Below are 22,548 nucleotides of genomic sequence, written 5' to 3' on the forward strand. Positions count from 1 at the left end.
GAAAGCCAGCAGAGCATACATTATCCTTCCAGCGATTGCTTATGCATTTGGACTATGGCAACAGCTACGAAATGCACAAGGCTGCTCGTCCACTCGTTTGAAGACAGAAGTGTGTGATTACTCTGTGTGCTGGAACCCTTTGTAGCCTGGGAGCCATTTTAATTTTGCTAGTGTTAGAATTTGCTGTTTAAGAGAGCTGGGTTGAAAAGAGCCGATGTTTGGAAGCCTCTTCCTTCCCCCAAGCATTGAAGCACAGCAGGCAGAGCCATTTCTCTGTGGAAACTGCAGAGCATCCAACACTGATCAATATGTGTGCACAGTGGCCAAAGTCCAGCTCTGCTTCTTATGGCTATGAATCATCCAGAAGACCAGGCATTTAGTTTTGACACCTTGTTCCCTAAGTGCAAATGTTTATGGGTTTTTTTTTCTTATTTACAGAACCACAGAAATGGGATTCATTTCATAACAAAATACTATTTTAAGATACATTATTTCCTGAAAATGAAGAGTCGGAGATGGAAGTTGCTGCATGTGTCCAGTGTACCCACATCTGAGTGTGATAGTGCAGACTACAACTAAAGTGACCTGTGGTCCCAGAAAAAGAACTTTGGCCCAAACCTTGGAAGTTCTTTTCTAGTGTTCAATATGCCAAGCAAACACTGGGTACAGCCAGAACCAGCCCTGTGTGATTTGGTTCCTCAAAGGGTGGTCCTTAGGTCACCTGTACCAGAATCACGTAGGTAGGAGGTAAGGGCTTCCCCAAGGGGACGATTCCTGGACTCTGGCACACCCCATTACGTGTGTCTCTGAGAATGGAGTCTGCTGTTTGCCCTCTTAGATCAGTTGTTCGTATTGGCTTTTAGAGGCATGTTGAGGTTTCAAAACCATTTGCATCACGTTTCTTAGAAGATTTTTGTGTATTTTCAGTCCACAAATGAAAACAATTGGCATATACTATGGGAATTCCAAACACTCCCCATTCATGTTTTCTCCTCATTTGATTCTCACAATAACTTTATGAAGTGAGCACTGCTTCCTTTTTAGAGAAGACTGAGCAAAACAGAAGTTAACTGGCCCAACATCATACAACAGGGACTCAAATGCAGGAAAGTCTGGCTTGAGAGGCCGTACTCCCAGCCCCCCACCAAACTATTTTATATTAGCTTCCAATGTGGCCCGACTTCTCTGCTCTGTTCGTCTAAGCAACACTTCATCTCTGGCGACTAACTGTTCATGCCTGACTCTGTGACGCCTTCCTTTGCCCCCTGAATAGAGAGCCCTTTTCCACATCGATAAGAGAGGATCTGGAGAATCAGAGAGTGACAGAGATAGGATGGCTGGGCATGGAAAGGGAACCAGAGGAGGAAGTCGAAAGGGGTCTGGTGGTCGCCTGCAGCGGTCGTCACTGTCAGTTCTGAGGTCGATGAAAACAGCCAGACCCCACAAGGTTCAGTGTCACCAAATGTGGCTGGCAACCGAACCATGAAATTCATTGTCAGGTTTCCTAGACATGAGGTGAAATTTCCCCCCAATTTGCTAACTAGAGCGGATCAGAGTAAAAGCTGCTCACTGAACGGTGGCCCCAGTCAACATGCTAGTGACTTTCTGACGGTTGTTCATCATGTCTCAAATGCTCAGGATAGCCTAAGATTCAACAGCTTTTGTTGAATAAAAGAATGAATTTTGAATGACAGCATGTTGTTTTCTGGACTATCCTCAGTAGAAACATTAGAAGCAAAGCAACAGGCTTCCCAACCTTACCCATACTGGCAATACTGCTTTGCTACAGAGGGTGACTACCTTTCCTGCACAACCGGACGTACCGGCTGACACAACAGTGTCTCTATATATGTAATGCAAAGGAGATTGCATGAATTGCCAGATCTGCCCCAGAACAATGCTGGGAATGGAGCATCATCATCCTCCTGGTGTATGCAGAGCCAGTAGCCATGAGCGAAGGTTAACATCCTGCCCAAGGTCACTGTGCACAGCCACCCTGAGAAGCGTACTTCCGAAAGTGCGTGCTGGCCTTGAGCCATCCCATGGTTCTTCCCGCTTTCTTTGGCACTCGATGCCATTGCAGGCGCTGGTCACTTACACGTCCCCTGGTATCTGATTCTCTTCCAGTGCCCACCAAGTACGTTTCCAGTGCGGCAATTACTCCATCAGCCTCTCCAAGCAGGAAGATTTGAAAGGAGGGCTGCTATTTTCCATGAGTGCAATTATTTATGTGCACAAATAATTGTGCATATAATTGGCTAATGGAAAGTGCAATCGGCCACATGTGGGCATAATTAGCCACTTGCCCCTCGTTCTGAGGGTATAATTATCAAAGTGGGCAATTTTATATCTGCAGATAATTGTACATGCAAGAGAGTCAGCTAGGAAATTCGGTCCTTAATTACTTTTCATGTCCTTGTGACCAGAGAAGCATCATAAAGTAAAGGTAGCATTCACGTTTAGGATGAGCCATCCACTCCAGCCAAGGAGAGGATGTATTGAAAAGAACCTGGATCTTGTAAATGAAGTTGCTCAGTCCTTGCCAGGAAAGCCCCAGCATCCAATTACCCTGGACGCTGCAGTGAAGCCTCCTAGTGGTCAGCCATCTGCCTTGGCAGACAATGAGGCTCCACTTTGCTCCTTCCCCATTCAGGCATCGTTTTTGCTTTAGCTGTTTTAACATTTTCCCCACTTTGTGGTTTTATAATCTGAGAAGCGCCAGTTGGTTTGGCACAGTAAGTGATCTGTTCACTGCTGGAAATGGGTCACTTAAAATGCCTTAACAATAACTTTAACTCGTCATTCATCCGGGGTGCACATAGAACAATAAAGAGAGAACATGCACATCTCTCTGTGGCTTCCTAAGACCTTAGATGGCAGAGCTTTCACAGTCTCTGCTGAGCTCCCTGCATCCTGGTTGAAACAGCTCTGTGAAACTTTTCCCACTCTCCCACTCAATCACACAAAAATACACTTGCTAACAGCAGAGCCTAAAAATACAAGTCACATGCAAGCTCAAGGGGGGGTGGGAAGGAAAAAACATGAATTGACTCTTTAGGAATGTGCAGGCTGGATGCGTTTTTTAAAGAGGAACTATAACTCTCTGATCACAGTGTCCTCCATCTCCATCAGACTGTTATCTTCTGGAGGGGACAGTGTAGTGACGTCGTTGGGGGATGAGTCTTCTGATGTTAGAAAGGGCTATGTGCCATGCTGTGTAACAGTAGATAAATTACTTAAACATTTAGCCAGATTTTTTCATATAAATAGAATGCAACAAAGCACTGAAGCCAATATTTAGGCACCGTGTAAGGGCTCAGGTAAGTGGTATTTACATTAAAAATATTAAAAGCTTCCTTTCTTCAATCTCTACCACAGCCTGTCACTACCAGGCACATGGCACTATCATGTGTGTACAGTGTACAGGCTTCATCTGCCAAATGGACAGGAATATGAGCTTACACATATCTGTAGTGCACATAGCCTTACACCCATAGAGCAGTGGTTCTCATCCTTCCTAATGCTGCGATCTTTGAATTATGTTCCTCATGTTGTGGTGACCTCAAACCATAAAATTATTTTTGTTGCTACTTCATAACTGTAATTTTGCTGCTGTTATGAATTGTAAGATAAATATCTGTGCTTTCCAATGGTTTTACATGACCCTTTTGAAAGAATGGATTGACCACAAAGGGGTTGCAACCCACAGGTTGAGAATCAATGCCATAGAGGATCCCCCCTCCCCCATAGCTAGTGATGAGTGACTGTCATTACCCAGCAACACATGGCAGCTTATCAGTTTGTGTTGAGCTCAGGGCCAAGGTTCTACTTGCTCCTATGGCTTCTGGACCTGAGCTCCATCTTCTAAACTTTCCTATCCCCGCTGTGGCCATCCTAACAAATTTAGTTGAGGATTTCTAATCTCTGTGTCCATTTCTTTAGCTCAATGACCTCTGTGGGCTTCAGTCTCCCAATACAACCTTTCCTTAGATGTTGTCATTCCTAAATCTGGGGTGTCTCGTGATCCTGAATTTTTGTTGACCTTGCTGCTCACCACCTTACATTGCTCACTCTACTTTCAGCCACTTCCTGTTGATAGCTTGAAACTGGCTATAGTTAAAACATTTTTTTGAATAGAAACAAGCAAATGGAACATACCAGGGCCTCTCCTCCAGAAAAGCAGAGTCTTTGACATTTTCCAGCAGAGTGTTGTATATGCATGTTTATCTCAAATCCCTGGTCCTTTGTTCAAACATAAGTGTTCTCCATCACTACTTGCTGATTTTATTTACCTTCCTACTTTGTACCTGAGACTCGGCTTTTTCAATAGCACAGTGACTTAGTTGGTTTTGCGCTACTATCCCAGCATACATGAGTTGAGTCATTCTTTAAGAACGGAGATTTATTTCACTGAGGGGACAGCATCTGTCTAAGTGCTTCTTGCCATGTCATACACAGGGTGTGTACTGGCTAGTTGTTTATTTCATCAACTTGACACAAGCTAGAGTCATCTAGGAAGAGGGAACATTAGCTGAAAGATTGCCTCTAGGCAAGTCTGTGGACATTTTCTTGATTAGTGATTGATATAGAGAACCCAGTCCACTATGAATTGCTGTGGATATGTTCTGTATGCTGTGAATGTGTTGCTCTGATTGGTTGATAAATGAAATGCCGATTGGCCAGTAGCCAGGCAGGAAGTATAGGCGGGACAAGGAGAGAAGAGAATTCTGAGAACAGGAAGGCTGTCAGGTGTCTCCAACCAGACACAGAGGAAGCAAGATGTAAAGTACCAGTAAGCCACAAGCCATGTGGCAACTTATAGATTAATATAAATGGGTTAATTTAAGATATAAGAACTAGATAGCAAGAGGCCTGCCACAGCCATACAGTTTATAAGTAATATAAGTCTCTGTGTGTTTACTTGGGTCTGAGTGGCTGCAGGAGCTGGGTGGACACAGGAAAACTTCAACTACACTGAATGCCAGCCCTGGGCAGGTGGTATTGGGTGGTATAAGAAAGCAGGCTGAGCAAGGCATGAAGGAATAAGCCAGTAAGCAGTGCTCCTCCACGGCTCCTGCTTCTGTTCTTGTCTCTGGGTTCCTGCCTTGAGATCCTGAATCCAATACCTAGGCACCTTGTGAGGCCTCAGGCACATGGTATCTACATTACAAGTATTAACGGCCTCCTTATTTAATCTCTAGCACATGGTCTACAGCTGCAAACTGAAATGAAAGGTTCATCTTTTCATTAGGAGCCTCTACTGCAACTAATCCACTCTGGAGAACCCTGGTGACCTACAGACCTATTAAAGGTCTCATCTCTCAACACTGCTGTGTTGGGGGTCCAGTTTCAAACTGTATTAGTTACTTTCCTGTTGCTGTGATAAAAGACCATGACCAAGTTGACTTATAGAAAGAAGAGTTTTGGTGGGCTTAAGATTCCAGAGGGATAAATAAGAGCCTGTCATATCGGAAGTGATATGCATGACAGCTAGAGTAGCAAGCTGAGAGCTCACGTCTTGGACCACAAAAAGGAAGCAGACAGAGCAAACTCAGAATGGTGCTAGTCTTTAAACTCTGAACATCTGCCTCCAGTGACACTCCTCCTTCAACAAGACCACATCACCCAAGGCTACCCAAGCAGTGTCATCAACTGGGGACCAAGTATCCAAAGGCCCAAGACTACAAGGGACATTTCATTGAAACCATCATACTGACACATACATCTTGGGGGCTCTGTCCAACCACAGTAATATTGTCTCCAACCACACACCTTTGATGGTGCACTCATCTACTTTTCAAGTCCTTTCCTAAGGGAAGACCCCACCCTCACCTTCTGGTCCTGATCGTTCCTCCTGCTGCCCAGTCTCTAACCCCCAGTGCACTGCTCACAGTTGATGCTTAACTCGCAGCTCTTGGAGCTTGTGTGGACAGCAATGCTTAAGTATTAGACTCCTCTTGGCATTTATCGTACAGATATTCATATTATCTTTTAAAAAGAGAGAGGAGTCATATGAAGGTCTTTTAATAGCTAGCCTATTTGTCCTTTTTCTTTCCTTTTTTCTTTTTTGAGATAGGGTTTCTCTGTGTAGCCCTGGCTGACCTGGAACTCTATAGACCAGGCTGGCTTCCAACTCAGAGATCCACCTGCCTCTGCCTCCTGAGTGCTGGGGTTATAGGCATTGCCACTGCCCAGCTTATTTGCCCCCTTTCTAACCCAGTTTTAATACTATGTAGCCCTTCAAGCGGTGACTTTCGTATGTCATTTGATGCTTTTTGCCCTTACTTCAAAATGGAATTCTTTCCTGCACAGCTCAGCACAAGTTTCTTAATACACCTCATCTTGAAGTATTAGCTAAAGCTGATAGAGCTCTTCCCTCAAAGAATCAAATCGTAAATACTACCTTGTTAAAATTAAAAACCCACAGTAATGTGCTTACTGCTGCAGAAGTGCATTCCAAGGTCATCTAAACGTACCAGGAAGCAGCCCTCCTGGTCTGCCTCCTGAGGGTCCACTGGGTTAAACTGGAAGCAGGAGACGAGGCGGGAAGGTATAAATGAAGTGAAAAAATGTTCTTGAAGGCTGTGGCTCACCTCTTGTGACCTCTGCACAGGACACACTAGCCTGGGAAATGTAAGCGATTTTACAAACAAGTTGAGATTTCTGACTTTTCCTGAGAAATCTTCAGGATTGGCCACACTGAGCTGCATGCATTCTTCATCAGAACACACTTGGCTGCAAGTGAGCAACAGCTGTTCCCTTTAAAACCCCCAGGCATTTTCCAGCTGGACCAACTCCCACCTCCTCTCTACCCACCCATTACTGTTTTACACACAGCCAGAAACACACACTCCTGTTGTCTGCAGGTCATCTGAGTTTGTGACTTCTAGCCTAAAGTACACCCTCGAGCAAGCTCACATTACATTTCCCCCTAAAAGGATGCTGTCCAGCATCTGGGGATCGATCTCCTTATTCATCGTGAACCTTCATGGTGCATTATACAAAGTAGATGCTTCGCCAACAGGATGAAGTGCTCCCCGGATGAGACAGAGTCAGCCCAGGCAGTCTCATTGAAGCTCAGGGGCATTCTCCTAACGCGCAGGGTGCAGAGACTCACCCACAGTATTTTAGGTTCTACCCTCTTGATTGTGGAACAATCTCCTGTAGACCTTACTAGACCCGGGGACCTTTGAACCAATACATCAGCAAAGCTCCTCTGATCAGAGAGATTTATATTGAATTGAGATTTCACTGTGTCATAAAAGGCCCAGATTGCTAATGAAGTCATACCATCCTGGTTAAGATGGTTTCCCACGGTTGGCCTCAGTTTCTTCAGAGGACAAGCAGGGAATATTCTGCAGATTCCCACCCTGGCTTCCCTCCCAAAGAAGGGCTAATAAACTAGGACCTTCACACAGCTCTTCATGGTAAGGTTCGCCATTGGCTTCGATTTTTATTTTTAATTTTTGAATTCCTATTAAAATAATCACCTTTGTACTTCGATACAGAAGGACGTGGAGGTGGAGAATGTTATTTTTTCTCACCACCTTGACCTTATGGTGAGCACCTGGCATGGACCGAAGAGAAGGCCCTGTGAGCCTAAACACTGGGGAAGCAAAGCCCGGGACTGAAATGGAAGACCTGTGCGGTACTCGCTCCCAAGCATCTGGCTGCTCGCTGACTCGGGAAGAGAGGTTCTCACACTACTCAGAGCGGAACAAAATGGATGCCTCGCCTTTTTGGTAGAAAATTAAAAACCAAGAAACTGTTGCCCCTCTTTTGATGTGCCCTGACGCCAGGAAGCAGCGCTTGTGAAGTGGCCCCTGAACTGAAAGGACGGATAACGAACATATCAAGGTGCTAATTGAATTCCCACCTTCTCAGCTCTCAATGCCAAAAAAAAACAAAGAGCCCACAACCAAAGCAGCTTCAGTTCTAAGGGTTTCAATGACCCAAAAGGGCCCCTTCTCAACTCAAAAAAACAAAATAAATCAACTGTTGACAATTGCAGTTGAGGTTAAAAGAGCAGTATATGAACTGTTCCGCAGGAGGCAGTTTCCAGAATAGAAACAGCAGTATTATTTCAGTGAATGTCTTATTTATCACATATGAGGGTGAGATAAAGCTTAAGGGCTTAATTTAAAACTGTATTAATTTACTTTTATACTTGATACTTTCTTTTTTGAGACATGGTCTTATTATATTGCTGTAGCTGGCCTAGAACTCGCTGTATAGACCATGTTGGCCTCTAGCTCAGAGATCTGCTTGCTTCTGCCTCTCAAGTGCTGGGATTAAAAGGCATCTGCCACTACTCTGGGAAATTTGGGACTCTAGCACCAAGGATGAAGACAGCTAATATACATTTAGATTATGCCAATGCTTTTGAATTATTAGGAACACTTAAGTATAAGTTTTGATTTTTTTGGCTGACTAGCCACAATAAAAACTTGAACTCTTGAACAAATATTTTGTGCCATCTAGTATTTATTGAGCAACTATTGCACACCAGATACTCTCTTGAACACATCTTCTAAGTTTATTCCTTACACAAGCAATCATTACTCTGTTGTATAAGCAGAAAGAGGGGTTGGGAGAGGCTAAGTACTAAGGCCACTCAGTAAGTAGATTTGAACAGAGATCTGACCAATGTTAAGTGTTCAGGACCACTAGTTTGACAAGCATGACTTTGACTGTAGCCCATAGATTTTAAAACTCAAAGTTCATAGTATTTTCTTTTGCATGTATATATGTATGTATGTGTATTTTGCCTACATGTATGTATGTGGACCATGTGTGAGCCCATGGAGGTCAGTAGAGGTATCAGATCCCCTGGACCAGGGGTTACAGCTGCCATGTGGGTGCTGGAAACCAAATCTGGATCCTCCGCAAGAGCACCCATTGCTCTTAACCACTGAGCAATCTCTCTAACACCCTTAATGCTTTCTTCTTAATTGCTGGTCATAGGTTTTATTTATTCTTTTGCAAATGTGTCTCTTGAGATCCCAAATTTTCCTAAATGTATGGCTGGAGGTTGTCATAGTGCAAAATATTGTGTTTTTATTTAGCATGTACATCTTGATTATTTCCTTCCACTTTTCAATACTGCACGGCAAAAATCTGTTCCCACTGGTCATAGATTCTGCTATTTTTTTTTCATTCTAAATGGAAGAAAGAATGGATGGGAGTAAATAGTTAAAATAAGATGTAAAGGTGTAAGTTTTAAATAAACCAAAAAAAAAAAATGAAGAAGAAAACAGTCGTGTTTTTATAGATAAGGGAATGGGCCAAACACAACTACGTGGAAGGCTATGGAAAGCGAAGTGTGACAAGCTTCTGAGAGGTCCCGGGTTTGAGCTGCTATTTGTAAGAGATGCTATGGGGGACTGGAGAGATGGGCCAGAGACTAAGAGTGCTGAGTGCCCTTGCAGAGTTTGGCTTCTTCTGCCCACATGGTGGCTTGAAATTCTTTGTAACTCCCATTCTAGGGTATCTAGTGCCCTCCTCTGGCCTCCGTGAGCTCCATGAATGCACATGGTACATATACATGCATGTAAGCAAAACACACACATTAAAAAATAGTTACTAAAGCACTTTCTTTTTTATTTATTCATGTTGTGAATTGTGGAAAACATCATCACCCTTCTCCAACATAGTCCTCAACAGAGGTGCCTTGAGCCCGTGAGAGAGCAGATGGCTAGACACAGTCAATGACTAATGCTATGAACCCTGTCACTTTGTTCCCCAGTGATTTTGATCTTGTCATTTATCTTTCTATCCCTCTACTTCCCAGTGAGCAACTTACGGAAAGATTCAATGTCTTATCTGAGTTGCCCCTGTGCCTGACACGTGTTACACCTGGGAAATGTATACTAAATGAATACAGACTTTTCTTGAGAGACCCATTAAACATTGGGTTGGACCCATGGACTTCTCACTGGCCAATGTCCAGCACAGGTTTTCCAGAACCCTCTGGATTCTAGGAACTGGGCTCCATCCCTGAAGACCTGAGGCCTAGGTATGGATTCACCTCCCTATCCTGGATCTCATGTACTTGTAGCTACCTCTTCTCTCTCAGTGTCCCATCATGTCCTGTGTACAAGGCTCATACTGACCTCCAGGCTCCCACAGTATCACGTGTACCTACTTCAGAGTCCATGCAGATGCCCATCTCTCCTCACCCTGATCCTCATCCTAAACATTGACAGCTCTTGGGCTAACCTCCCTGAGCTTCCCATTTCTCCTCATAACCCTGCTATCTCGCTACGATCTCACCGTCTTCCTCTCCTAGCTCTTTTCTTGCTCTCTAGCTTTCCCTTGCTCCCCTTTGTTGGTTGTCTCTTTGTCTTCATCCCTCACGCCCCCTCCTCTCATGGCCAAGTCCGGTCTGCTGGCCATGTTCAGTCTACTGCTTTCTCTCTCTGCTCTGGACTCTTCCAGATGCCTTTGGCTGTTCTCTCTCTCTCTCTCTCTCTCTCTCTCTCTCTCTCTCTCTCTCTCTCATATCTACAATAAAAACCTTCCCCTCAAACATACCTTGGAGCAATCACGTTGTCAGTTTATACATTTGGTGCTGAAACCCTCAGTTTATACACGCAGATGCATACATTAGGGGATTAACTATGCAGCTCTTCAGAAGAAAACCTAGGTAAGTATATGCTTAGGCACGGAGAAGTGTGTGAGTGGGGTGAGAAGTGAGAAGGCTGCAGGAGGAGGCTCCAATTAAAAAGAGAACTCGACAAATTCCCTTAGATTTGCCAATTAGGTTGGAGGGCATGGGTCACCTCTGCCGTACAATTTAGCAAAGAAGAAATAGAGACAGAAGGTATTAAAGAGCTATTTAAAAACTGTTAGTGCACAAGGAAAAAAATAAGATGGTAGCTAGCAGGAAAACCAAGGTCAGAGAAGATTTTGTTTGCTTTCAGCTTTTGCTGTTTCAAATCCTTGGTAACAGTGAAGCAGAAAAAAATCTAGAGCAAAAGAAAGATTTCCTCGCTCACAGAACCCGTTCTGAAAGAGGCCATGATAATTTAAAACGTGATTTGAAGTCAGCCATGACATAACCTTCAAAGATTACAAGAAATCGGAGCGAGAAGCAAAGGCCTTAGAGAATGTGACTCTACAGCGAAATGTCATTTTGACAGCCTTTTTCTTGGAGGTACATTTAAGATTATTTGAGTTGTCATTTTCTCTAGGAAGACTTCACTTTAATTACACAAATATTGAATATTTTTCAAGATAAAAAATGGTAGAGAAATCTGCTTTGAAGTCTTTAGCCCTCAAACAGCATTGTATGAGATCCTCTTTGGAGAGAAGTGAGAGACGTGGAAATAAGCACACCGGGGCCTCAGAAATGAGGCCGTGAATTGTAACGCAGCAGTTATAAACAGGTCTTTAAAGGGCTAGTGGAGGGGACTTATTATGCCAAATATTACAGCTCTAGGGTTTCCTGGGTAAAACAATGATGAATATTAGTAAAATGCCTACAAAGACAGCAAGGCAAAGCTGAACATTGGAGCCTGCTGTTTTAAAAGCCACCTAGCCTTTCACTTATTGCCTTTCTGTGGTAAACCAAAGTAAGATCTAAACACTTAGAGTGCTTTCTTACCCTGAACAGACCCTGAAATGTTGGCTGTCCCGGGATTTAAGGTGTAATTGCTTTGCTCTCAGCTTGAGTGCAACCAAAGGGGAAAATTGAAATTGGCCTGCTAGTGGATGGGGGCAGTGGCAGGGGCAGAGGTGGCTGGTGGCCTAGAATCTTTGGTGTGTGGCCTGAGAGGCCAGGAGGAGCTAGATATGCCTGCTGACCTTGGATTTTCCACTTTGTAGCTGAGTATCCCATATAACTTACAAATATTTTTGAGTTTCATTTCCCTCCACTGTCAACTGCTATCTTCAGATCTAAGTTAGAGATGGTAGACATGGTGAGGTCAAGGTGAAAGGTCGGAGTTCATTCAAGAAGTGTGTATCAATACCACTATGTGCCAGGTCCAGTGCTGGGGAGGCAGCAGAGAAACAAAACATTTGGATGCAGAGGACACAGATGGAAGTCTCAGCTAGGTGCTAACGCATGTCACAGAGAAAATGCAGCCAGGGCAGAGGGCGGTAGCAACTCTCCCATCCTGTGGGTCCTCGTAGGACTTTGACATCTCTCCTAGCTTGTTTCTGTTCCTGTGACAAAATTCAGTGTCTTAGTCACTGTTCTGTTGCCGTACTAAGACACCACGACCAAGGCAACTTACAAAGAAAGAGTTTATTGAGCTTACAGTTTCAGAGGGTGAGTCCATGGCCACCAGGGTGGGGAGCATGGCATCAGGCAAGCAGGCATGGTACTGGAACAAGAGCTGAGAGTTTATGTCTGATTCACAAGCACAGTCAGAGAGAACTAACTGGCAATGACATGGACTTTTGAAACCCCACAGCCCTCCTCCAGCAACACACCTCCTCCAACAAAGACACACCTCCTTTCCAAATAGTTCTACCTACTAGGGACCAAATATTCAAATCTATTATTAGCCTATGGGGGACAGTCCCAATCAGATCACCACATTCAGCTTACAATGCCAGGTTCAACTCCATCATTGCCGAGAAGCAGAGGCAAGACCTGAAGCGGGTTGTCCCATCCGCAGTCAAGTGCAGAGAGAGAATGGAGTGCACACACGCTTGTTTGTTCTCAGCCCCTCTTCAGCCTTACTCGGTCCAGGATCTCCTGCCCAGAGCCCCAGAGCAGGCTGGGTCTTCCCACATCAGTTAATTTAACCAACACCATCTCCCACCACAACAACACAAGCCCAAACTAACCCAGACAATTCCTCACTGAAACTCTTCTCTTGGGTCATTCTATGTTATGTCAAGTTGACAAAACTGTCACTATACCTCTTCAACGAAGAAGTGGGCTCTGTGCTTGCCCCCCTTTGGAACTGTGTGAGTTTTGTGACTAGTATTTGAAGAGCGTTTGTGCAGGTTACATTGCTCAAGGTCTAAGATGGGGTCACGTGAGAAGACACAGCTGCCGCTTTGCCTGCAGGAGTCCTCACCTTCAACCTCGGAAGAGAGGCTATAAAGATGGGCTCCGACACAGCACACAGCCAGCTCCAGTTTTCTAATCCTGCCCACCATCCGGCTGCAAATGTTTGAGAGATCCAAAATCCAGAACAAGCAATTAAGGATTTCTGTCTCTATTTATTTGTAAATTCAGGTAGCTGGAGGAGAATTGTTTTGGATGGCTCCTACAAGCATCTGATGTGTCTTGGAGTGGCTTGGGCAGCAACAGATAACCAGAACAGGAAAGGAGGCGAATGGAGATGTGGGGAACAATGTCCACTCAGACATCTAATCAGTGAATTAGAACGCTGGTTTTTGGAGAAAGGTGTTCTAGATGAAGAGAGGGTGGTTGTGTGCTCAAGGCACAGGAAGGAGATTGGGCTGTGGCTGGAGCAGAGCTGTGGAGGGAGACAAAAGCAGCAGATTAGGTGAAGAGCAGACACTGTGGGGTGCAGGCCACCATGGCCATCCTTTCTTACTCTGAGTCAGGGGACACTGGGTGGTTGTGAGTAGCATCAGCAGAGTGTGACTCTGGGGAGGATTCTCTACTGCAGCTGGGACCTGGATTCTGAGTTTCATCACAGCATCTCTAAAAATCAAAAGTGGGGTTCAACAATATGCCCCAAGAAAGAAGTGCCTGGAGGTAAATCCACACTGTCTCTTTTTGTTGTTGTTGTTTTGTTTTTGGTTTTTGGTTTTTGGTTTTTCGAGACAGGGTTTCTCTGTGTAGTTTTGGTGCCTGTCCTGGATCTCGCTCTGTAGACCAGGCTGGCCTCGAACTCACAGAGATCTGCCTCCCGAGTGCTGGGATTAAAGGCATGCACCACGACCGCCCAGCTCACAGTCTCTTTTTGGTCTTTTCCTTTTTAATTTATTTTTGAGATTCATTTTAAATTATATGTGTCTGTGTTATGTGTCAGGGTGTATTCACAGGAGTGCAGTTGCCCAGAGGCCAGAAGAGGTCATCTGATCCCTGGACTTGGAATTACAGGCAGCTGTGAGCCACCTGATGTGGGTGCTGGGAACAGAGCCCTTTCCAAGAGCAGCATGAGCTCGTAAGCACTGAGCCATGGCTCCAGCTCTCCTTCTTGTCTTCAGAAAGTGTCTTTAGATGGCCTCAGCCAGAACTTTGAGACCAGCCATGGCTGGAGCTGCAGCTCGTCTTGGTCAAAGTGTCTTTTTGTTTTTTGACATTTATTTATTTACTATGTATACAGTAGTCTGCCTGAACACCAGGAAAGGGCACCAGATCATTATAGGTGGTTGTGAGCCACCATGTGGTTGCTGGGAATTGAACTCAGGACTTCTGGAAGAACAGCCAGTGCTCTTAACCTCTGAGCCATCTCTCCAGTCCAGGTCACGTGCCTTTTTAGGAGGAAGAAGAGCATAGTAATTACAAGTTTAGATTCTAGAAGTTGAAATCCTAACTTTGCCATGTGTTTGTTTGTTTACAAGACAAGGTCTCACCATGTGGTTCAGTCTGGTCTTGAACCTATGACCCTCCTGCTTCAGTCTCTGAGGTGCTAGTACAGGCAAGGACCACCACACCCACCTCAGCTTTGCTTTATGAATTGCTCCATTAACTCATCTTTCATCTCTGTGTCTCCATCTATCCATCTGTAAAATGAAGGTGATAGCTGGATTCTCTAGAAGGATCATGTAAAAGTTAACATAAAAGGCCTCTTGGGCACTTAGCCTAGTACCCAGCGCATAGGAAGTGCTTAATCACGTCACTGCTCACAGGTGGGGTACATGGTCTGGCTCTGGGCATGCTGCCTTGATCCATGTTAGTGACACCACCATCCTACCCTCAACCCCTTCCTCCCCACACCTCCACCCACGTTCTCCTTCTTTTAGGGCTCAAAGGCACTTTCCCTTACATTTATCTAGTTACAACATTTTTTTTTTTTTTTTGGTTTTTTTTTGAGACAGGGTTTCTCTGTGTAGCTTTGTGCCTTTTTCCTGGAACTCACTTGGTAGCCCAGGCTGGCCTTGAACTCACAGAGATCCGCCTGGCTCTGCCTCCCGAGGGCTGGGATTAAAGGCGTGCGCCACCACTGCCTGGCCTAGTTACAACATTTCTTAATCTCATTCTCTCTGTTCTGAGGAATTCTGCATTTTCTTTCACTGTGATTTTTAAACTCTCGTCTTTGACTACAGGAGTCATGGCTTTCAGGATGATGAAGGAGAATTTCAAGTCTAAGATTAATGGAGGTTAGTGAGACCTTGTTTTGTGAAAGCAAAATCCTCCATAGGGGACCAGGATAACTTAGGTCACCCAGTTTCTACAACCTCCTGGCTCCCCTGTTTTGTGGCAGACTGCTCTTGGGTGCTCCTACCCCCTGCCTGTTCCCCTCACTCTCCATTCTCTTCAACGCCCTCTTCTACTTCTAGACCACCTTACTTTCCCAGACAAATCCAGACCCTGGCTCATAGTCTTTTTTTCAGTCACTCTTTGGCAGTCTCAAGAACCTAAGGTTCTCCCTACAGCCAGAGCTCTGAATATTCAAATTGCATCTTGGTCCCCTGTCAGTCCAACACAAGCACAAAGGTGCTCCATCATTCTCAGGGGTCATCAGAGCTGCCCTGTGGGCTGGAGGGAGAGGTTGCCCTGACAAGCCAAACTCTGCCATTGGGTGACAAACCTGTCTCCCCTCCCAGGTGTTAGCTGTCCTCACTGAAGGACAGAACTATCCAATAGGAAAAACATTGTTAACCTGAGAACTTCTGCCATAGCTTATCCAAGTGCAAGCCATGGAGGATTTCTGTCTCTATTTATCTAAATTCAGGTGGCTAGAGGATCGTCTTTGATGGTTCCTACAAGCATGAAAATTTTATGCTTCCTAAGATCGAAGTCCTATTTCTGTCCCCCTCCTGTTTCCTAGTCTCCTTCATCGTCACCTGACTGGAGCAAGTTCTCACCACGGTCCTCGGGACCAAAATTTGACCCTTCCACCTTCTCTCTGTGCCACACCTTCACTGGGACATTCAGTTTTCCAGGTACCCATACCCCCTCTCTCTCTACTGCGGTTCCTGCTATTACCTTAATATGGCCTTTACCCACCTCAACACAGATATGACTCCATTATAATACACTTTAGGGTCGCCTGCCTGCTCACTCAACATCCAACATTGAATCCCCAGAACCATCTTTGTCTTGTTCCAATGTCTTTGTCTCTCTGCATTCCACCTTTCCTGGACTTTTTGAGGAGTTTCTTGGAAACTCTCTGAAACTCCATCACACTTGAATATACTTTTATAGACAGACCAACCTTACAAAAGTTTGATCGTGATTAGGTCATTCTCCTAAAAATCCAATTCACCAACTAATTACTAACTAACTAATTAACTAACTAGCCTTTCCTTGCCTACCCAATAATATCTAAAAGCCTCTATCCTCTTTTGACTTTTTTGTAATACCTTTTGACCTCACTTTCTTAGATCCTTGGAAGACAAGAACGATGTCTTTGAAGCTGATGCTGTTCAGTGGGTCTTGAGGATGGATAGAATTCAGCTCTTTTGGTAGTCAGAGCTACAAAGGTGTGAATATTCACAAACACAATTCTCCGCCACTTACTCTTTGAACCATGTCAACAGTTACTTTGCCTCTCTGGTTTTAACTTCTCTAATTAAACATAAGAGATCTGTCAATGCCCGTAGGTGCTGTTGGGCCAGGAGAGCAGAGCATTTGACAAGGAAAGCTGAGTCCCTGCCTTGTGTAACCAAGTATGATGTGTACAAGCGCTACAGTTTGCCTATTTGTTTTCTCCCAGGAGAAGTTGTCCGTATGTAGCACGAATCTTAAAGAGTCTTATTAATAAAAACAAACCTGGGGCCAGTTATTGGGGTGAATGCTGGAAGAGAGACAGAACAAGCCACAGCTAACCTCACCTGGCCAACTTCTCAACTGATCTTGTTTCCTCAGACTGGAAGCCTCTGTGTCCTCATATCCAAATGGCTCTCAGCTGAACTGCTGCTCAAAAGCCTGAAAGCTTAACCAGCCAAATGCTTCTAGTTTCTGATCCTCACGCCTTATATATTTTTCTGCTTCTGCCATCACTCCCTGGGATTAAAGGCTCACTTCCTGGGATTAAAGGCGTGTGTCACCATGCCTGGCTGTTTCCAATGTGGCCTTGAACTCACAGAGATCCAGAGGGATTTCTACCTCTGGAGTGCTAGGATTAAAGGTGTGAGTTCCACCATTTTCTAGCCTTTGTATCTAGTGGCTGTTCTGTCTCTGACCCCAGATAAGTTTTTTAGGGTGCACAATATTTTGGGGAACACAATACCACCACATCCGTACTGGTAACAACAGGTCTCCATGGGGAAAATCTTTGTCTTGATAATGAGTTTTTTGATTGGTTCTGTGAATAATAAAACTGCAGGCAAATAGAGAACCTATTATCCTAATTATCCTGACCAGGTGTTTTCCCTTTAGAGTGTAAAGGTTATTTCCATTTAAGAACTTTGGATAGTAATGAAAGAGTACTGGGCCATTATGTATCAAGTTGTCTTCCCCCCAAAAAACAACTTGAAGTCCTAACTCCCAGTACCTCAAATTGTGACCCTCTATGGAAATATAGCCATTGGAGATAAATTCGTTAAGATGAGGCAAGACTGAAGTAGAGTGGGCCTTTGAGCCATGTTGGTTGGCTTACTCATAAGACACCGTGAGAAGCTCTACAGCTGCTGTTAACTGAAGCCACTAGCCGTCAGCTATGGTCAGCTCCACCGTGTTCCTTGACATCATAGTTGATGGTGAGACCCTGGGCTAAGGCGTCCTCTCACAGCTTGCAGACAAAGTTCAAAGACAGCAGAACACTTTCATGTTCTAAGCATTGGAGAGAAAGGATTTGGTCACAAGAGTTCCTCTTTTTACAGAATCATTCCAGAATTCACGTTCAAGGGTAATGATATTCCATACCATAATGACACTCACAGAAAATCAATCTGTGTGGAGGAATGTGAGAATGAGAACTTCATCCTGAAACATGCCATCCTGGTACCTTGCTCCTGCCAAATGCTGCACCAAACACGAATGGCTGTGAGTGGTAGACTGGCATGGTCCTTGAGAATGTGAAAGAGGCATGAGGATGGTAGAAGCTGTGGGGTCTCTGGGGCCACGAACAGCAAGACTAGCAAGAAGACTCCCGTTGCCAACTGTGGACAGTTGTGTGCATCTGTCTCAGCCGTCAGGCCGGCCATTCCTTCTGTAACCTGGGAGAGCGCCCTCCTCTCACCTGTCCACAGTGTCCTGTGATCTTCCTTCATGCTCTTGCTGCAGTTCTTTGAGTTCCATATGTTCCTCACCGCCCTTCAAGTCTAGCCACAGTGTAGAGTTCCATTGATGATTATGAATAAAAACTAAGTAAGAAATAAAAGGAAAGAAGAGATATGGAAACACCAACAAAGGTGGTAGGCTATCATGAGATGGTGGAGGCCAAGGTGGAGGTGCTACAAGGTGGGCAATATCATGTTTTCCAGAGAATCACCAAGAGGCAGTGAGGACTTTCCTTACAGATATCTAATGGAGCATGTCCCTGCAACACCATGCATTTGGAATTCTGACCTCTGTGGTGATATTTTGTGTACCCTAATAAAATTTGCCTGAAGATCAGAGAACAGAACACGCTACCAGATTAAACATAGAGGCCAGGCAGTGGTGGCACACCTCGTTAATCCTAGCACTCAGGAGGCAGAGATCTCTGTCTGGATCTCTGTGAGTTCAAAGCCACCCTGGACTACATGAGATTGACTCAGTCTAGGAGAGAAACAGAGCCAGGCAGTGGTGGCACACACCTTTAATCCCAGTATTTGGGAATCACATGCCTTTAATCCCAGCACTAAGAAGGAAGTGATATGGCTGGAGAGAAAGAAGTATATAAGGCATGAGGAGACAGGAGCTAAGGCTTTTCAGGCTGAGGAGTCCTAGAGGTAAGATGTAACTGTGGTTTGTACCTTTGTCTTTCTGATCTATCAGCATTTATGCCAATATCTGGCTCTGGGATTTTATTAAAAGACCATTTAGATTTCGAATTACAGACCTCTAGAGTGTAGACAGATATCCACTGTCTTAAGCTACCGAGTTTGTGGGGTGTGTTATAGCAGCCTAGGAACCTTGTAGAAGTAAAGGAAATCCATCCCTACACCCTCAGATTTGAAATAAGTCTGTAGTTGGTTAAAAATGAAAAGATCTCTACAGTGGCTTTAGTGAGCAATGTCCTCATGGGCACAGGTGTTCGAACGCTTGGTCTCCTATAGGTGGTGCTGTTTTGAGAGGTTGTGGAACCTTTACAAGGTGCACCCTTGCTGGAAGTTCATCACTTGGGGCAGGTTTTGAGGGTTTATAGCCTGGCCCACTTCTACTTTGCTCTCTTTGCTCCCTGCATTTGGATGGAAATGTGATCTCTTAGGTTCCTGCTCCAACCTGCCGCCATGCCTCACTCACCATTATGGATTCTCCCTCTGGAGTCATAAGTGAAAATGAACTCTTCCTTCTGTAAGTTGCTTTTGGTCATAATCTTTGACCACAGCAGCAAAAAGTAACTAATACAATCCCTGAGATAAAATACCTAAAACAAACAAAACATCACAGTGTCTAGAATAGTGTCCCAATTCTTCCACGGCCTTGGAGAAGTGCTGTCTTCATAAAGCATGTGGCCCAGGCCAGGAACTTCTCTACGCTCTGTACAGCATGAGAAAGGAGCACAAATCACAAACCGAAACTCTAACCTCCAGGGGAGGTTACTAGGAGGCGGTGCCTCTCAGAGGTAACTTAGGTGGTGGAAGCTGAACCCTGTGGATGGGATTTTTAGCCTGATAAATAAAAGAGATCTAGAGAACATTTCTTGCCCCTTCCATATTGCTCTATGAGGACATGATAATCACCATCTGTCTATGAGAACTCTGCCCTTACCAGGTGGCGGGTCTACTAGCTCCTCTGTCTCCAAGTCCCTGGCTTCTAGAACTGTGGAAACTGAACTTTATGAGCTGGCCAGTCTATGTGATTTGTTACGGCAGCAGAATGGGCTGAAACAAAAGGGGTCACAGACATGCATAGGTGCAGTTCCCCAAAGGGATGTGATGTGGATGACAATGACACCCCCCATCCTTTCTCTTCATGCTCTTTAGATATAAGAGCAATACTTCGGAGAACAAGATGGGATAAAGAACAGGAAGCTCTCAAGAAGGTATTGGACTTCCAGATAATGAGGGGAATTGGGACTTCAAACAATTAATTAGAAAAATTTAAAACAATTTTTCTCCGTTTATGTCCCAAGTAGAAAAAGCAGGTTAAATGGGTAAACGGGACACAGTGAACAGCAATGCTGCTGAGTGCATGGCTGTGAATGCATGGCTGTGGATGCATGGCTGTGGATGCATGGCTGTGAATGCATGACTGTGACTGCAGGGCTGTGATCAGTAATGCTGCTGAGTGCATGGCTGTGAGTGCATGGCTGTGAACAGCAGTGCTGCTGAACGCATGGCTGTGAGTGCATGGTTATGAACAGCAATGCTGCTGAATGCATGGCTGTGAGTACATGGCTGTGAATGCATGGCTGTGAACAGCAATGCTACTGAATGCATGGCTGTGAGTGCATGGCTGTGAATGCATGGCTGTGAACAGCAATGCTGCTGAATGCATAGCTGTGAGTGCATGGCTGTGAACAGCAATGCTGCTGAATGCATGGCTGTGAGTGCATGGCTGTGAACAGTAATGCTGCTGAGTGCATGGCTGTGAACAGTAATGCTGCTGAGTGCATAGCTGTGAAGGGTGAAGTGTTCCAGGAATAACCGATGAGAAAATCTATTATAGGAAGGTTCAAAAGAGATTTTCTGAAACCTATACTCCAGTTTGTTGAACCAAATCTCTGAATAGACTTCAAATAAAATCTCTCTGCAGAGTGAAGCTATTACTCAAAATCAACCAAGAGCAAAGGAGCCACATAAAAGCAAATGGAAGCCTGTCAGCTGCTTCAGTGCAGAACTGAAGTCAGAAAAATATCCATTTTCTTAGCCATAGTTTGTCATCAGTTACACACTCTTCATAGAAAAAGCCAGGGATGTGTCACGGCCCAACCTTACACAGCTATAACACAGATGCACCAGTGTTCTTTCATGAGCAAAACAGACAAGCCAGCAAAATGTCTGGTGAAGGAGTCATTTGTGTGCCCTGGCCAGGGTCCTATGGGTTGGATTGGCCGTGTTTAGTTACACTGAGTGGGCTTCAAGTGGCTTCTTGGTGGAGTCTGTGGATTTTCTGTGTTAAAATGGATGTTGCATAGTAGGTACTCAAAGTAGGCTCAAAGGATGCCTACAGGGTCTGTTATGCATAGATGGGGAGACATAAAGGGAGATCATAGAGTCCTAATGACAGACAGAAGTCAAGATGTTTTCTCTGCTCACAAGAGAAGATCTCAACTCTAGAGAGTCATAAAAGAAGAGACAAGGCACAAGCCTGGAATCAAAGCTCTCACCAGCACCTGGCGGCATGTGCTCTCTTGTTCGCCACATGCCCTTGTCCTCATCATTTCAGCTACAGTCTTCCCCATCTTCATGATGAGCATGTGTGGGGAGCCAGACCAACTCAAGGCTTTCTTAGAGGAATCGATAAAAGGAAACTTCAGTTCTTTGTCCTTGTCTAGGAGTGGACTTGGCAAAACCGGACTTAGGGCTGGAGCCGGTGTCTTCAAGGAGTCAAGGTTGCAGCCTCCAGGGACCCGACTCTTCTCCCTGGGCTGTGGTTATCCATCCTAAGGCAGCCATGCCTGAGGTGTCCTGTGTTCTGACCTCCGCCATTTCTCCCCTGTAAATAATATACATGATGTTGTACTTCTTAACAAACATGCTTGGTGTAGACCATCAGCTTATGCTAGACCTCCTGGTCCCAGCTATTGTTTTAGTCTTCTTTATTTCTCATGCCCGGTCCTCCCACACAACACTGTGCTGTTCAGGACTTCGCTGTTCAGGACTCTTATCCCAGCATGGCAGTCCTTATCTCCTAGGATACCAGCAGTCTTAACGGGTTGACATCCTCTATGTCGGTTCACGCAAATAAAGGTGCAGGTATAGAGGGCTGAAGACCAAGTGAGGTCATTTCTCTTCCTTCTTGGACAGTGCTGAGTAAGGCAAGTTGTTTTTTGTTTTGTTTTGTTTCTCATACCCACTTTCTCCTTTTTTGAGTCTTCTCATTCTTTTTATCTATTTTACATAAACATACACCTTGTGTTTTCTCATACTGACTCCTTCAGGACAAGAGCATGGAAAAGAAGATATAGTTACTCACGTAGAAGATGTCTACCATTCCTTCCTCCAAAGAAAGCTCCGTGTTAGTGGCTGTGAATGATGGGAAGATGTTTAGGACACCTGCTGTAAGCATTCTACAAATACAAGTGGCATGAATATCAATAATAAAACCCAGTGGGTCTACAACAAGTGCAAAGACGTCATGAAATGGACTTCACGGAAGGAGAGCATTCCTGGAAGCCTGAAGGAGGTGGTGAGATG

At 44.7% G+C, this 22,548-nt stretch overlaps 1 protein-coding gene across 3 annotated transcripts in view; it reads right to left on the reverse strand.

The window, feature by feature from the left end:
* The window catches only part of Trub1 (TruB pseudouridine synthase family member 1), a 159,137-nt gene that overhangs the window by 48,259 nt on the left and 88,330 nt on the right, over positions 1-22,548 (reverse strand). Inside the window, exon 8 of one of the 3 annotated variants that reach the window (XM_052714139.1) lies at positions 12,232-13,439. The exons of 1 other annotated variant lie outside the window; for it this stretch is intronic. In XM_052714139.1, coding sequence (XP_052570099.1) covers positions 13,227-13,439 — 213 coding nt within the window. In that variant the 3' untranslated portion in view covers positions 12,232-13,226. Of the gene's footprint in view, positions 1-12,231; positions 13,440-22,548 lie in introns of those variants that run through there. One more of the 3 variants, XM_052714143.1, reaches the window with a different exon arrangement.

The sequence above is a fragment of the Peromyscus californicus genome, unplaced genomic scaffold (genome assembly GCF_007827085.1).
Source record: "Peromyscus californicus insignis strain IS unplaced genomic scaffold, ASM782708v3 Scaffold_4__1_contigs__length_199733344, whole genome shotgun sequence".
NCBI classification, from domain to species: Eukaryota; Metazoa; Chordata; class Mammalia; order Rodentia; family Cricetidae; genus Peromyscus; species Peromyscus californicus.